Genomic DNA, 17,435 nt, shown 5'->3' with positions numbered 1-17,435 from the left:
AAGGAAATGTGACAGTTCTCAAAATACGTGGCCGGTGAAGACAAGAAAGGAGGTAGCAAGCAAAAGGCACTGCCAGACCCTGAAACCAGTCTACAGGAGGAAAACCCTAAAACTGAGACAATTCAGATGAATCAAACTGAACCAAATCCAAATGAGATCCACAACACAAACAGCAAAGACACCTGCCTAGATGAGTAGACCAAGGAATGGTACTTGTTACAGCTCAGCCAAGCTGTATCGGATGCACAGTGTGAGAACACAGGAAAACAGAATACATACAGGACTGTCTGTGGAGGTAGATAGAGAACATGGCCTAGACTTTGTAAGTACAGAAGGAAAAGAGCCTGTGCACAGGCACCTGAGAGCAGCCATTCAGGAGAAAGACAAACAGAGAGAATTGCTACAAGTCAGGCACAGCACCATAAAAGGCACAAAGGAAAAAGAAAAACGAGGACACAAAAGAGATCTTAGGATTCATAAATGAAATTCTGCCATTGCTAGAGAAGCCTTCTGAGAGCAGTAAGGCAAAAGCGTGAATGAGGAGATCCAAAGAGAAAACGAAGGACCACAAGACCAAAGAGGAAATTAAAACCTCCCTTTACTTTCTCATTTAAGAACAGGGAACAGCAGTAGCAGTGCTTTAATAGTGAAGAAACTGATGACAAATAAAGACAGGGTCAAGAGGAAACATCCACAACTTAGAAGGGAAGATGTAAAATAATGCTTCATTTCTGCAGCAGAGAACGTAAGTGGTGACAGACAAAGCTGAAGGGAAAAAAACATTCATTTGTTTTTATTGAACTCTCTCCCTTTCAAAACAAACAAACAATATCTTTGCCTATTCTGAACTTGCTGTAAGGCAACAGAAGAACTGCCAAGAGGATGACAAGGAGTCATAAGCAGAAACTACATACAACAACTTCGTTGCCACGGCCAAGAGTTCACTTCTAGGTTACTAACGCAGCACGTCAGGACACAGGTAGGTAGTAGAACTGAAGTGACTGATGCTAATTCACCCATACTCACCTTACAGGTACACAACCTACATCTTCATTTTGTCTCTGAACAATTTTTTGGAAAGGAACAACACCATTAGTTCTAGCCATTTTATGTTCTTTCTTTTATTGTAAAAGACAGTCTTAGTACTTCTTACCTCCTAAGCCAGGGTGTAAACCTTGTGGACCTTGGTTCTGCTGCTGCATCACCATGAAGTTGGGGGGTACGTTCCCCTGTTGCACCATAGGATTACGACTAGGAGAACTGACAGTCTGCTGAAATCCCTGGGGAAGCGTGCTACTTTGGGGAGGCCTTGGTCCCATCTGCTGCTGCGTCTGGTTAACTGTTGGAGATGATGCAGGAGATCCCTGCTGGAAGGAGGAGGGAGAGGAAGCAGGAGACTTGTTGGTCAAGTGGGGTTGTTGTAGTGGTGTAGGAACGCGTGAGGGCCCTCCCTGAAGGCTTTTCATTTGAGGAGCAGTAAACTGGCCAGGATTGCTCATTTGGGGAAAGTTTGAGTGAGCCTGGGAAGCTTGCTGGCTTCCGAAAGGATATGGAGGTGGAGGATGAGTAGGAGTTTGTACTGTGGCTAGAGATGGTCTTGCTTGAAGTTGCTGTTGCATTTGTCCAGGTAAAGGGGCCTTTTTCCAACCCTGGTTTACTGTCAAGGTACCTAGTGCTCCCTGGGTTGGAGGAGGCTGATGTGCTCCTGAAGGAAGCTGGTTCCAGCCAGGGGGAACCGGAACCTGTGCTGGTGAAGTAAACGAAGGTCGAATACCCTGCTGCGGCTGCTGATGTGGCTGGGGAGGACGTGTCTGCAACTGTGTTTGTTGCTGTAGTTGCTGAAAGTTGGCTGAGTTCATTTGCCTGTTTACAGGAACTGATTGCATTGAATGGAGTTGCGGAGCTAAAGATCCAGATGGATGATTTTGCTGCTGGATATTTAACCCAGATAAAAGTGGGTCCATTGCATCTATTAAAATAGCAAAGAAAAGTTAAAATATAAGTAAATAACCTACTGTAGACAAAAACCACCACAAAACAAGGAAGGGTAAATTGTTTGCTTGCATCTGTTCACTCTGCTGAAATTAAGGTCTAACAAATATTCACACTCCAGTGCTCCAATTCCTTCAACAGACAGGACAGACAACACTTGGCTTCTCAGCATTCCCTTTGAAAACCTTCCAAGTCTCATGAATTTATAACCTCTAAAAAAAAAATAAATAAAAATGGGTAACTCCATTGCACCTGTTCCTACAAACACAAACCTTCTACACACTTACTGGTAGAATAACACAAACGTTAACAGGTATTATTCCTACCAGCTAAAAAAGTGGCAAAATGAGGAATTAACACAGTCCTAGAATATTTGAAACATTCATTAAAAATGTTGTCTGTAAGAATAAATCCTGCAAAGATCTAAAGGAAGCTGGTAAATACTACTACAATTTTATGAAGGGAGAACTAATAATCTCCTCTCTTTTTCTACAGTCTCATAATTATGAAGAAAATAACCATAAATTGAGGTAAGCCCCTCCCACCAAGATCCCCAAACATTAAGTTTCTACTCTCTCTAATCCTGTTTCTAAAGCTCCTGTCCTTAATCTGGCACACGTGCTTCCTACTGCAGACCCCTGACTCATTCAACCATTTCTCTCCTTAAGACAAAGCTCTGTCCTAACAGTGTTACACGCAAAGGATACCGCTGCTGCTCAACACATTTGAAGAAAACATTAAGGAACCTGGAGACTTCAGATCCCCGTGTTATCTGACAAATGTCACCATACGAACAGGGACAAGGAGGGCCCTCCAGAAAGAGCAACTCTCAGAAAAGGCGAAGGAAAAGCTTCAGGAAACTCTGGAGTTCATTTACAAGTACAGTCTCAAACTTGCACACTGAAGAAAAACATTCCAGGTAAACATTTCTAGTAAAGACCAGTGCTATGAGTAACTTTTACAACCTGGCTGTGAGGAAGGTCGAGGTGTTCTTGGCTGCAGCTCTGTACCAGCACCACCTGCCACCACAGAGGATGGCATGCTTCCACTCTGGGACATCATAACAGCTGCAGCATTGCTCATTCTTATCAAACCTTAAAAAAAAAAAAATAATAATAATTAAAAAGCCAGCATATTACCGAGTACAGCAATTTTTACATAGAAAAGCATTAAAAAAAAAAAAAAAAAGCATTTAGACTTTACAAATTGTTCTCCTGAAATAGCTGGAGGACACAGATCTCTGCCTCTGGAATAAAACACACAAATTAAAGGCTCTGCTTCAGAATGACTTTAACACCAAAGGCTTAGAAGGCTGTAGAAAGAATCTGCCTATTACCAACTATTTGAAGCTTTCCTCTCTTGCCTGACTTGGCACCAAGTGACAAAACTGTACCAAAGTAATGCATTGTGAGAAAGAACAGTTCTAATGCCTCTTTTACAAAGGCTGCTGTTTTGTAAAATGGTTTGTATCTCTGACCTGATGGTTAAATTCTTATATTTGTATTGTTACCTGCAGGCAGGAAAGGAACCCCATGATCATCCCATGGAAGATAAGCTTTCTGAGTCAAACTTTCCTGCCCTTTGCTAAGCACCACAATTTACTATTTAACTCTTTGTTTAATCAGGTTTCCACATAGGTAAAGTCTTTCCATTCATTCCCATCAACAGACACAAACGTGCCTTAAATTATCTGTTGATCCCAGTCTTCTAACTGCATGAAGTCCTATTTACTAAGATACCACTTAGTTTATCTCACCTTTTGATTCAGCTGTTAAATGACATAGTGTTTTTCCTTCAACTTCTAATAAAATCTCCCTTTTATAATGAAAAATTGCTTACTATGCACATACAAACCAGGCACTCAATAAGACTTCACCTCTTAAAGAAATGCAGTTCTCTGTGATCAGATCTCTGAAGGTTATCCAAAGATAGAGACCAAGAATAATGACAGTGCCCCATCCTTCACTTCATCGCACCAGATTTCACCTGCAATAGCTTACTTTTCTGCACTGAATCAAACCTTACGCCAAGTGCCATAAAAACAGAACTGTGCCATAATCTCTGCACATTTTAAAGTGAAGTCACTCTACAAGACCAAAGTGATTTTACAGCCTCTAACAAAAAAATGATTCAAAAAAGCCAAAAAAAACCTGCCCCACCCAAATCACTCCAGTGTTAACACGGAAAACACAGCCCATGATTTACATGACCTGGGATTAGACAGTGCAGAAACAAGAACATACACCAATTTTATGGCAACTATAATTCTTGTAACAGTAATTGCTATGACCAGTGAAATTTCATAATATGCTTCATAAATTCCAAGCTTTGTAAATCTAAATCATTTCTTTAAAAAGCAATTTACCTTGTCCCCCTTGCATGGGAAATCCAGTTTCCATTCGTACTGAGTTGTTTGCTCCCAGGGGCCCATTGATTCGGACATCTTGGCTTCTATTTTGAGCTAGAGCTAAATTGATAGCACCTTCCCCTACAAGTAACACAGAAGTTAGGGGAATTGAATGATATACAGGAAAGCAGAATACAGACACCTTCAAAAGGATATTTAAAAGATGCCAAGGAAGGAAGAACAAACTTTACCTATAATATGCACTTTGTAAGTTATGCATAATACCCTTATCTTTATGTTTCAATTTTCAAAAAAGACAGCATCGTGGCAAGCATTAAGTGCCTTCAATTTCATCCTCAGTGTGCTCTGAGAACAGCTGCCCAGGACAGATGTTTCAGTCATGAACTCCACTGAAACCTTCATTTAAAAAAGCCTCACAGGAGCCAATCAGGAACAGGGCACATTTTGCTAGTAACACTCACAAGAACATTCTTCAGCAGGTTTCCTGCTGCTTACAGGATTTTCAGCCTCTGTTATTATTATTTCTATAATACCTACTCTCAGAAGAATAAAAGCCTTACACTCCCTTTTCATTGAAATTATTCTCCAAATTGCTGAATTATGACATTCATAACATTAACTAAGTACACAAAACCTCTTGATGAGAGTGCTTAAAATTGTAGTATGTATTCATTATAACGCCCAGGAAAACAAATTAAGCATGAAATACCTTCAATCTGAACAGAGAGAATCCCCAGATCACGAAGCTGTTGGTTGTTATTCTGAGCCAGGATGCGCAGCCGCTCCGCAGCTTCGCGCGGTATGTTAAAGGTGACGCGCACGCTGTTCCAAGGCTCTATTTTCTGCAGCTTTAACTTGTTGGATTCTTGAAAGAGAAAAGGCCGGAGTTACTGCAAAGTCAATTTTCAAACATGTCCTGTGAAGTGACTTGGTAAAAAAGCACATGTGAAAACCCCCAAAGCGGTGATTTGGCAGTGAAGCTGACCCGTGGCTACCCTCAGCCGCAGGGAGTTCTCCAGCACAGATGAGAGCACTGCACTGCTTCCCAAAAATTAGCCAAACGAAAACTGAAAAGTTATAACTAATGGAATAGCCAACACAAACACTCAATAATATCGCTCAAAAAGCAAAATATCCTGTGAAGAAACCGCTTTGGAAAGACAGAACACACTTTGCAGTGGATTTAATAGGACTGTTGGTATGCAAGATGTGAAAAATGTGAATATGAGACTGAAGCCCTCGCAATTCACTCTGTGAGATGCTTGTGAAATGTTTTTTGTAGGCCAGTGCCAATGAAGCCTTACTGGTATTTCGTTCGCTCCTACCGTATTATTCAGTGATTCTGCACAGGGATGCTCAAACTGCTGCAGAAACCACATTGAAGTTGTACTAAATATTTAACAGCAGTTTTTCTGTAAGCCTGTTCTATGTATGAGTGCTTCTACACAAATCAATCCTTTTAAAAGTAACAGGTGGGAACAGGCAGAAAGATAAGCCAGCAATGCTGGAAATACGGATCTGAAGTTGCATGCAGTTAAAACTGCAAAGTGCTGTTTAGGGAAAGAAAAGGCTAGATTCCTAATACAGATTTACAGGCTTCCAACATCAATCTTTTTGACAAGGAAGAACAGCAGACTTGCAGGAGTTTGCTTTGTGCTCCCTAAGAACAATTCACGTGCAGCTCATCCCTTCTTGTCCTAACTAGCTCACCAAGACCCTTCTGCTGCTGCAGTAATGGCACTACTCAGTTTGTCCTCTTTCCATCAAACGCATCTTCAGAGGACAGGTGACAGAAGCTTAAAATCCGCCTTGATGCAGGTCTGAGTGGTGCTGTGTTGAATCTTACCAGCGTTCCAACACTTTACATATAAAAAACGCATTATCAGTTTCACTACTTCTACATGTTTGAAAAATGAGAGATCAGATACCAACATCAAATCTCACAAGTCTAATCCAATATGATTCACTAACTTGACATTTTGAATATCCTGTTTTGTTCTGAATCAGCTCAAATAACTCACCACACTGATCATTTCAAAAGGATTGATTTTAAAGATTTGTTTTCTGCTTTCTCAGCTGAAGCTTGAATCGTGTTCATTAATTCTGCCATTAATATTTATAAGGAATGCAGCATACAGATGCCTGTATGTAACAAAGGCGACTCCACACAGACACAGATTAAATTTGCTCCCATCAAAGTGCTGCACCAGTTACACCACTGCTAGCCACATCATCTTCAACCTCCTCCAGAACACAGCTCAAACCAGTGGGATTTCTTCAGTGTATTCATCACTTATCACAGCTTTGTAACTTCCATTCAGACCCCAACAACCGAAGCCATCAGTTCCAACTATGACTAGAGAAAATGCAAAGCTAAGAACAAAGTGACCCAGAAATGTGACTAGTTTATTCAGAAGCCAGAAATTAGTTTTCAGAAATGGTACTCTGCACTATGAAGAACCATGTAACACAAGAAACATTTTAAAATCTAATCCAGAAAATTGGATTTCTTTAAACACAAAAACTGACTGCCTTTAAAGAACAGTGGATTCTTCTTTGTACTATGTGATTTCAAAAGAATATACAAAAAAGCAGCATGACAGGACAGAGACCTCCAGTTCTCAGGAAAAGACAGACGGGAAGGAGGAGAGAAAACTCAAACTGGCAATTATGTGGCTTTTAGGCTGCATTATATCATAATAAGCCAAAGCAGAGCAGTGCTGCTGAGGTTCTGCACTTCATGGTGCTGCTGTGTATGCACCTGCCGCTGCATTTAAGGCAACCTCCCCTGGTTTACCTGTTTCTGTAGCAGATTATACTGACAGCAGACAGTCACCTGACTGTTCAGTAACATCCATCAATCTCCTCCAGTGATCAGAAGAGGGGCATTGCTGGGCTGACCAGCAGTGGGGAGGAAGCAAATCACTGACACAAGCACAATGACCCAAACTACCCCAACACTGCACCCATCCAGAAAGACTGTTACTGTGTGAGAAAGACTACATAACCAAACAGCTACAGTTAATCACCATAAGTTCCTTTGCAAAGATCCTGACACAGTGGACAGATGTTTTTTTCCCAATCTAGATATGCTGATAAGACATGTTGCTGTTGCAAAAGCCCGTGTCACCAGTGAACCAGGGAAGCCTGTCCACACAGTGGGCACACAGGACCATGTCAGAATGCTCCGTTCTCCCCCCTTCACAAAAGAAGCCTGGTAGATGAGGTCAATGCAGCAGCAAAGTGACAGTAATGACTTGAACAGGCCCAGCTACTTCAGAGTGAATCTATTCTCAACTGCAGTGGTTTAAATCGGATGGTTTTGATACTAAAAAGCACATCCTGTTTGGATGAGCTTGGTTTCACTTTCATACAAAAGAGCAATATGTAATGGAGAGAACTGAAAGAGAAAAAATACAAGTAAAACACTGGAACCGAATAGGAATGAATGAATTCACTAATCAGATCAGTTTTAAACAAAGTAACTGCAGAAACTTGTACTTAGTGCCCCTGAGAAGAACAGCACCCAGATGGACTGAGATCAAGTCCAACCAACCATCCAAGGAACTAGAAAATGGCAATCTATTTCTTTTTGCAAGCACTCTGATTATGTAATTAATTATTCTAAGGACGGTTGAAAAAATGATGAGAAAGTACATTACCCATATGTAGAAGGCCAGGTACATTCTCCAGTATAACGCTCAGTTTCTGTTCAAAGTCTCTATCCTCTATATCTCCTTTAAAAGCTACAAAGATCGTGGAATCCTCAGGAGCAGCCTCCTGTTTCAGTTCGTCTTCCTCCAGTCCTGAATCCAAATCCACCTCTAAGTCTTCCATAGCCGAGGAGTACAAGGAGGCACATGTATCTCCCAGCTTTGGTAGGTCGTCCAGAACCATTGTGTCCAACAGCGGGAGCCAGTCAAACGTTCAGAAGATACTTTGGGAGAAAAATACAAGTTACAGTCTGCAAAGACACCAACAGCTGCACTCAACAGCGCACAAAGAACAAAACCCACCGGGTGACCCTGTGCGAGGGCCTGCGGGACAAACAGCGCGACTCCGAGCAGCGCGGCCATCGCAGCGGCCGAGCTGTTTGTCCACCAGAGCAAACAGGAGTTGGTGGTTTCCTGACAGAATCCTTCCACATGTGACTGGAGCGGTATTCCAGCTGGCCTAAATGACAAAGAAAAAGGGAAGGGTAAATAAAAATCAATGACTCTCATCTCCGCATCATACAGAGGTCAAACAAGAATCCGTAACAACTCTGCAATGCCTGGCTGCCGGGAAACTGCAGGGCACTGGGCAACACTTTAATTGCAGGGAGCTGGGGGGAACCACCAAACAATTGTAGGGATTGCAGATGCTTTGTACAGCAAAGCAGCAGGAAAGCCACAGCACCAGAAGATATTCAGCTTTTGATGAGAATTTTGCTCGTCCAGAGAACCCCCCAGCACACGGTGCTTGCTTTATGAAGGTTCAGGTGTTCTCAGCTGCGTAAGCACATTACAGCTTGAAACGTATTGCCTCTATGCTAGCCCACAACTTTTCCATCTTTCAGTGGAATTCATAAATCAAGTCATGTGCCCAGTACTGCTCGCTCCAGGAAACACACAATAAATTGCAGTTACATTATGATGTCACCTATGCAGAGGTACAACCTGAGACAGAAGTTGTCCATACAGCACAGAGAACAGCAGCATTTACTAAGATTCACACTCCCCACTTTGCCTGCAGCCATCACAGGGCTACAGGACCACGTGAGACAGCCCGATCCCCACTCTGGTCTCACACCCAACACTCAGCAAATATTTCTTATGCAATTCCAAGCATCCAAGAGTCAATACAGAAAGGAACCAGTTCCTGCCCACCGCTGTGATTAACAAATCAAACCAACAGGCCATGCTGCCAAGATCTTGTAACTCGCAAGCTGCTGGCATTCAGCATGAGCCACCAGAAAGGCTCAGTTCAGGATGCTCTGCCCTCCAATGGGATGCAGACCAGCTTCTTGGCAGAGGTTCAAGTTCCCAACAAAACTTAAAACCACAAGTCGGAGATTAAAGGTGAATTGCAGATAGCGGCTGAAAAAAAAAAGCCTTTCTTCATCCAGAAAGTAACCATGTTAGAAAGGCTTACGCCGCACTGTGATGTGACAGCCCACCCAACCCAGCACAGCCCACCCAACCCAGCACAGCCCACCCTGCTGCAGCAGCAGGCCTCTGCTCTGGAACACCGCTCAGATTTGGGATTGCAGACACAGGTGGTTTTGTAATCCATGTTCTTTTGCAGTCTGCACTGAAAGTAAAAATACTTCCCATGTGTTTCCACAGTGCTTTCAGATGAGTACTTTTTATTTGTTCCCCAGACTCTTTCATGCTCAGCTAAATCACAGCTCTGAGTGCTCTGCACTGAGTCAAACTCCAGCTCCACATCACGTGCCCAGGTAATGAGGACACAGCTGATAACTATCTGCAGGAAAGTTGGCTTAATTGATTTTCACCAACAAATGAATGGTGAGTGTCTTTGGCAGGGCCGGGCTGGTTTCCCTAACCACAGATCACCTTGTATCATTCATTACACATACTCTGACTTCTGGAAGGAAGGAGCTCAGAGCCCAGCATGAGGAACAGCCTTAGGGACAACCACACAGGGGCCTGAATGAGCACCCTGTGAAAAACAAGCTGCATCTTCTGAAAATAATGAAAGAAACACCTATAAAACACGTATAACCTTTTTTCAGAAAGAGAAATTTTGGATCAATATGTGAGGTTTTAAATGCTCAAAATACGTACAATTACTCAGGGAGAGATGTTCTACCTCCACTGAGAAGCACGAATATTTCTGACAGTCCCGAGCACCAAAGAAATTACCTTTTCCTCTGTAAAAGCACAAACTCTTCAATGTTATTTATTTTGAATGTTAGTGTCTGAAGTGCCTGCAGCAGCTTTGAAGACTCCTCTCAAACACGCAGCTTGGCCTGCTCCTATGCTCAGGTAGGATTTATACCGACCGTGACAGGAGGAAGCGATGATTTGTGAAACCTTCCTCTTTGGGCAGAGCACAGCCTGTCTTCCATCCCCAAACCAAATGAATCCCAGCTGCATCCCTCTTGCTAACAAATTCTGTAATCCCCTGGTTATAAGGTTGACTGCCATAAATCAGAAGCCAGCCTACAAGCACAATTAGCAAGGATCTTCATTCAACACTCCACCCTATAACCCTTCCCACCACCACTTTCCCCCTCCCCCCCCCAAACAAGAATAAAAACAAAAACTTTCAGGCCTGAGCACACGCAGCAAAACCCCAGTCCCAGTGATGCTGGTAACCTCGTGTAGATGCCTGTAGAGGCTGGGGCTGCAGCTGGGGACCAAGAGTGGAATCAATGTGCAGAACTGCAGAACAGCCTGAGCTGTGGCAGCGGGCAGCCCAGGCCTACAGCAGGAGCCTGCAGCACAGATCCAGTGCCACGTGATGGGACAGTGCTTAGCAATGCCAGTGGGTTCCTGGGAGAGGGGATCAGAGCAGATCAGAGCCAGCCTGCAGCAGCTAGCCGAGGCAGCTGAGTGCTGGGAAACACCGGCTACAGCCCTGCCAGATGGAGGCAGGACAAAATCAGCTCTGTCTTGGTAGTTCTGTCCTGAGACGATCTCAAATGATTTGGAGTTACAGTTATACCAGCCTGTTAAGCAGAGTTTGAAGCCTTTATGTCTCTTTCTTCCCATCCCACTTGCACTATGCAAGTCAAGTAAAGCACAGCAAGGCTTTGTCCAGTGGCTGGAAAGGGTGAGAACAGTTCCTTCACAAGCATGGAAGAACCAGAAGGACGGATGGGCTGATGTCCTTCATGAGCAGATGCCAGAAGTCAGCACAGAGTGCAGCCCTCATCCCCACAGTGGCAATTATTTAAAGCTGCTGAAACCGGGAACAAGAAGAAAAATCAGTCCAGAAATGAGACTACAATCAAACCCTTCAGGGAATCCAGAACTGATGGCGAGGAGAAAAAGGCTTTGACAGCAGCAAGTAGTGACATAATTTCCAAAGGACACACAACCCTCCCTCCTTCTGCCTTCATTGAAGAATGTTGCACAAACATCTAAATGGGAATAAAAGGAAACTGGAAAAAAAAACACCAACCAACACCACATCCAGCGTCCTCAATGCTTCCTAGATTGTTGACATTCCTGCCAAGCCATTCCATGGTTCATTCCATGGTTCATACACAGGGGGTCTATGATGCAAACACCAAAATCATTAACTTGTTCTAAGCATCCAGATTCAAACGTATACTTCTTCTACCTTCCACCACAAATTCCTAAACTTCAATTGCATTTTGTCTTCAGTTAATTCCAGGCTGGGAAATGGTGTGAAACAGTAACTCCCAAAAAATGACATCTTGAAAGAAAGTTTCTATGTTCCATGAGACAAGGATACAAAATTACAAAAATATCCAATGTTCCACAATGAACGCCTTGGTTTTTTAAACACAGCTTTGCAGCAAATCCCAGTCTGAATTCTGCGAACAGGCTTTTAGACTACATCCCAATATTAACAGCAAACACTGAGATATGGAAAAACCAACCTTTTTTCGCAGGTAAAGAACCACACATGCTCCTTTTGGCTGACAAAACAGAGCAAGTTTTATCCACACTACTGCCCTATTTGTCCTCTTTCGATTCAAGATAAACCCTTCTGGATGTCATTCATTAAAAGAAAAACAGAAAAGGGAATAAGAAAGTAGCACAAGAACAACACACTGCTACGAGCCTCCTCGTCCCAAGCACACCCTGCCAGCTCAGGCTGACCCCCACCACTGCACACTGTGGGCCACACATGCACCTCAGGATGCATCGCCTGGGGATGTTCCACCACAGACGGCCAACAGAGCGAGGTGCACCATCCCTGGATCCTGCTCGTGTTCGTGGCTTCCCCACCGTGCTCTCCAACCTCTCAGCGTAATGAAGGCACAGCAATAAACTGGTGGCTTCGGCAGAACCAAATCAGGGGTTTTATAGCAGTGTAGCAGTGATGTTCTTTGAGCACATGTCCTGCTTACATGCAACCTGCTCACCAGTGTGGCAGCAGGTGAGGGAAGAAAACCCAGAAAAATAAGCTGAAATTGGGTATTTTCTACCTAGAAAAGAGAAGAATCTCTTTAAAATCCCTCAGTATTGTACTTGGCATTTCTGTTAGCCCAGCAGCCAAGGGAGGGGAAGCACTACTCACGTTACATCACATTACATGTGCTCTGCAGCAGCTTTCATTGCTACCTGCCACTTCTGGACCTTTGGTACCTTCTTGTGTCTCCTCACATCGTAACTCAAGAAGCAGCGTAGGGCCAAGCAAAGAATCTCAGTGGCTAAAACACGAGGATAACGCCACTGATTCCAGCTACGCTGATGATTACACCCATGGAAATGCCGTGATATCAAGTTGAGAAGCAAAACTAAAATCTAAAATGTGAAATTTTAATACCGTTCACTAAATGTAGGCCAAAACTCAAAATGCAGCTAAAGCAAACGCGCACCAACTTCTCCCCCTTCTCACAGCAGGACGCTCCCTGCAGTGCAGCCACTGGGCTGTGCGCTGTGTGCCGTGGAGCAGACGGTCCGCAGCCAGGCCGGGCTGCCCCAGAGGCTGCAGGGCAGAGCGAGGCGCTCGCAGGAGGATGCCGGCTGCTGCTGCCTCTGTTCCCCTGAGCACTCAGCAACATCAAGTTTGGTTACAGAAAGTCACTGATCAGCTTTAGCATGTTACCTCCAGCTTTCCTTACAGTAAGTGATTTGACAGAGACCTCAGGAGCGCCCAGGCACTGAACAGATTCTTTCACAGACAGCAAAGAATCCATCCCAACAGCCCTGTAAAGAGTTCAGTCAACACGAAAAGGCCCAGTTTGATCCAATGCTTCCCCAGATGTCAAGGAAGCAAAGCCTACAGGAAGGCCAGGCTTCATTCATCTTGATGCACGGCTTTTCTCCATTCCCATATTTTTCCACTACACTTCCACAGCCTTCAGGCACAAAACAAGTAAAACCTGTGTTTGTCTGAAAGATAGAAAACCACAGATGGCTGCAACACCTGTGCTGCATTTTGATGCACACTGTTTAGCAGAACGTTCGCATTTTTAAGGTTCTATGAAGCTGAAGTTTATGAGCTGTGCTGAAACTCCACAGCTAGAGCCATTCTGCTGTGGACACATCTCTGTCTGGGCAACTCATTCTTAATTCAACAGGAGCCAAAAGCCTCCATCACCAAGGTTGCTTTAAAACCCAGTGCTAACTCCAGAGCAAGCTAAGCAACCACACAGAGATCCCCGCATGTAAGAGCTGAGGAGGAGCCCAGGAGGCTCCCTGCCCTGCATGTGAGCCCTCTCAGCACTGGCACTTCTCGCAGAAGCTGCAGACTGCATGGTGTAATTAATGTCAGACATTAAGGATATTGCTGTCTAGAAGAAATGTACCACAGCCTGTAACAGATGAACACTGTGACAGTGCTGTGCAGTTGGTAGCTTTTCATTAAGGCCCATCAATGCAATTAGCAAATAAGTAAAATGAGAAGCTATTTAAACTTAGATGCATCCTGACAAGAAACCATTTGATCTCATCTTCCAAAGGCTACGAGAAAAACCCTTGTCAAGTAGCAACCTAGTCAACATGTGGTGGTGACAGGCTTCTTATCCCAGGTCGAACCAATCCCCAACAAAGCAGTCTGGGTAACAGCCCCACACGTGGCTCCTTTATCCCCAAACCCTCACTGATGTTCACAAATGCTGGTACAACAAGCAGGTATTTGTGACTCTCAGTCCTGAACTGAAGTCTAACTGGAACCTCTACCTCTTCTTTACTGCAGTATATCCTCCACCAGGCTCTTCTCTGTGTAGTGAAAGCCCATGAAATTTCACTAAACTTTACAAAATCCTGAAACACTGTGAAGTATGAAGAAAAAAAGTCAGCCTCCTGACTGCATAAAGGCTTGCAGCACAGCACATTCTGCACTCCCTGAAGCCTTTGGCAAAATGAAATCCTGAAAGTGTTAACTATTGTCACTACTGCTATTAAGAGCCACGGTGTGGTCGCTATGGTAAAACAGATGCAACAGAAATAGACAGCAGTGTATTAGTGTGGGATGGAAAGAGGGCTTGAAGAAAACCTCAGAAGGAACACTTTCCTATGCTGCATGGCTGTTTCTTGTCCAGTGCTTTTCTTCACTGAACCTCACTAAAAAAAGCCTGCAATGTTTTGGCTTTGAGAGGCTGGGCTCCTGCAGCCACAGTCCCTGCACTGTAACTGCAGACTCCCATTTCTCGGCGAAAAGCAGCAGGGACCCGACACAACCATCAGCATGAGTCCTGCATCTCATCACTCCCCTGCCTGGAGAGGGATGGAATCACACGAGCCCCAACTCACCACTTAGCAGGGAGCAAGGCAAAAATAATTCTTCATGCTTGTATCTTGCAGTAAGTAAGGAGGCTTGAGTGTGCCTTGCACAAGTGCAGGACACAGGGGCTTACATCTGAGGCAGGCTCTGTAAGTACTGCCCAGAAACGGAATCCCATCATACCAGCTCCCAAGTCTTGGAAATTCACATACATTTAATTATTAAAAGAGTAAGAATTACAGAATTAACACAACGCACACAGGACTTGGAGAAGTTAGCAGCATGCACCTTTTGGTGAGAATAACCACATCATTCCTTTTCACAAGCTGCAGACTTAAAATTCAGACTCCCACATACACAGCTCATGACAGGCATCTTCCTGTTCCAAATTACTCATTTATATAAGGACAAACTAATTTAGACAAGGCACAGCTCTTTTACTGTACTTTTCAATCGCTGTACGAATCTGAGCCAGAGCCCTTTGCTCTCTGAAGCTGCAGAAGGCAGCAGCCCTCTCAGTCCCATGATGATGGCTCTCGCACTGCAGGGACCCTGAGCACTTCCCTTCCTTAGCAGCTCCCTTAGCAGCTGTGCTCTGCCTCGACTGCTCCTCTTTCTCTTCCCTAAACACATGAAGAAGAGTTATTTACTGTGACACGACATCGAGGTCCCTATACTTAGACACCAGAATTCATTTGTTGTTCCTGTTTTTATGTACATCACCACCAGGGTTAGAAGCGCTGTTCCAAAGGCAGGCGGGTTGTCAGCAGCACCAACTAACTACACAGGACACGCTGCAAGAGCAATGCTGCCCATCAGGATGATGAAAAACGCATGCTCTTGGACCTCTGGAAAGTTTTCTCTACCTCCTCTCCATGCAATCCAAAGCCCAGCCTTCCCTCCCTCCCTCCTTTCCTTCTGATTACGCCACAGATAATCAGCGTCACACACCATCCCGAGGCAAGCCCAGTAAGATGCACAAGGCTAAGACACACATAAGCTGCAGGGCTGAAATGTCACTTGTGTGTGGTGGCTGCTGCTGAAGAGGCCACTGAAAGTTTGCAAACAGAGCAGAGCGAGAGGCAGACAGAACACACAGCAACCAGTGCCTCCATAAAGCAAACATGACAAAAGTTCCATCTGTTAGCCAGATGGGAAACCTCTCACCTGGAATACGGTGATGGATCTTCCCTGTCTCAGATCTGTATACATCTAGCATTATTTTCCTTTCCATTTCTGCCCCTTCCCTTTTCCCACTCCTAAGCATTCTTTCCCATAGCTTCTGCTCTGGCCAACGTTAAGGAACAAATTGTCTGAGCACAATTTCTGCAATTCAGGACAGACTCTCAGCTGTAAGCCCTGCTGTACATCCAGTGGGAGCTCCCCTATATGGCGTCGCATTTGTATTTCTTAATAGAGGCCACACGGTTTTGAAAGAGACACCAACACCAAGTTCCCTGCCCTTCAGAGGGACACCAATGACCTGTAACAGCTCTATTTCCATTGCAACCCAACCGTTACAGACACTTTTGCTCCCCAGTGTCCTTGGCAGCAAACCTTTTGCCTCTACAAAACTTTTAAATGCGGTGTATCTACGTAACTCAACTGCAACTCCAGCTTCCTTCCAAAAGCAATCAGTACAGTATTCAAAAATAAAAACATACTGTAAGCCCATTCAGTGGCCTAGTTATGAGTTTAAGACATTTAACATCTGCTACAAAGGTATGCAATCTTCGGCAGTACCACAGCTGAGAACTGAGCGATAGTAGAAATGTTCATCAGAATGTAACTCTATTGCCCCACCTTCCAAGCATTTAAGCAGCTGAAAAGCGAAAGCATTAATACTCAGTTTACAAACGCAGGTAGGGACCTGGGTTTCTCATGTTTTCCCACGCGTTTTAAAAGCAGCAGCTATTTCTTTACCAGCACAACATTACTGCACACTGCCCGATGCAAGCAGCGAGTCCCACAGGACGCAGAGCGGCCGAGCAACAGCAGCCCGGGGAGCACAGCTGAGTGCGGCTCCTTGCGCGGGGGGCAGGGGAGGAAGGGGAGCTCGGAGTTTCCGAAAAAACCGAACTCGGAGAAAAGCAGGGACGCACCGAGAGCACAAGATCAGAAGCCTTTCCGTCACTACAGTGCCGAGTTACGGAGAAATACAAACAAAAGTTGGGGCTCAAAGAAACGTCAACGCACCCTCGCTGACATCTCCAAACAGCCGCCAAAGAGCGGAGCCCAGAAACGGCGCCCGAGCCGACGGCGGCTGCAGCACGGCTTCAGAGAGAACAGCTTTCCTCCTCTCGGGGCTGCGCGCCGCCGGCTGGGCCCGGCCCGAGAGCTGCGCAGGCCGCGGTGCGGCCGCAGCTGCAGGCGGAGCCCCGGGTCTCAGGCTGCGGCCCGACCGGGGCCCAACGACGCGGCGCGGCCCGGGGCTCCCGTCTCAGGGCGGCCCCGAACCCCGCGGCTGAGCGCGGCCCGGCAATCTCCCCCCCCCGGCGGCCCCAAGCCGAGCCTGGCCCGCTCGTCCCGGCCCACCCCGCTCCGGGCCCGACACCGCCGTGCCGCCGCTTCCGCCCCACCGCCTCCGTCCCGCCCGCGCCGCCGAGAGGCCCGGGGCCGCCCCGCCCTCACCTGGCGCCGGTGTCCGCCGCTCCGCCGCCGCCGGGCCCGCTCTGCGACCGCGCGAGGGAGGGCGAGGACCGCC

At 45.4% G+C, this 17,435-nt stretch overlaps 1 protein-coding gene across 5 annotated transcripts in view; it reads right to left on the bottom strand.

Annotated features, from left to right (window-relative positions):
• Positions 1-17,404, bottom strand: part of NCOA6 (nuclear receptor coactivator 6) — a 40,923-nt gene extending 23,519 nt beyond the window's left edge. For 4 of the 5 annotated variants that reach the window (XM_042886616.1, XM_042886617.1, XM_042886618.1 and 1 more), the window contains exons 1-7: positions 17,363-17,404; positions 8,377-8,533; positions 8,023-8,297; positions 5,070-5,225; positions 4,358-4,480; positions 2,958-3,086; positions 1,154-1,969 (exon numbers count right to left, since the gene is read on the bottom strand). In XM_042886616.1, coding sequence (XP_042742550.1) covers positions 1,154-1,969; positions 2,958-3,086; positions 4,358-4,480; positions 5,070-5,225; positions 8,023-8,257 — 1,459 coding nt within the window. In that variant the 5' untranslated portion in view covers positions 8,258-8,297; positions 8,377-8,533; positions 17,363-17,404. The remainder of the gene's footprint in view (positions 1-1,153; positions 1,970-2,957; positions 3,087-4,357; positions 4,481-5,069; positions 5,226-8,022; positions 8,298-8,376; positions 8,534-17,362) is intronic. The other variant, XM_042886620.1, reaches the window with a different exon arrangement.
• Between the last annotated feature and the right edge of the window lie 31 nt (positions 17,405-17,435).

This window comes from Lagopus leucura, unplaced genomic scaffold (assembly GCF_019238085.1).
Source record: "Lagopus leucura isolate 7727_CA_CO unplaced genomic scaffold, USGS_WTPT01 Super-Scaffold_100060, whole genome shotgun sequence".
In the NCBI taxonomy this organism is placed as follows: domain Eukaryota; kingdom Metazoa; phylum Chordata; class Aves; order Galliformes; family Phasianidae; genus Lagopus; species Lagopus leucura.
This window is presented reverse-complemented; position numbering and strand designations above follow the sequence as displayed.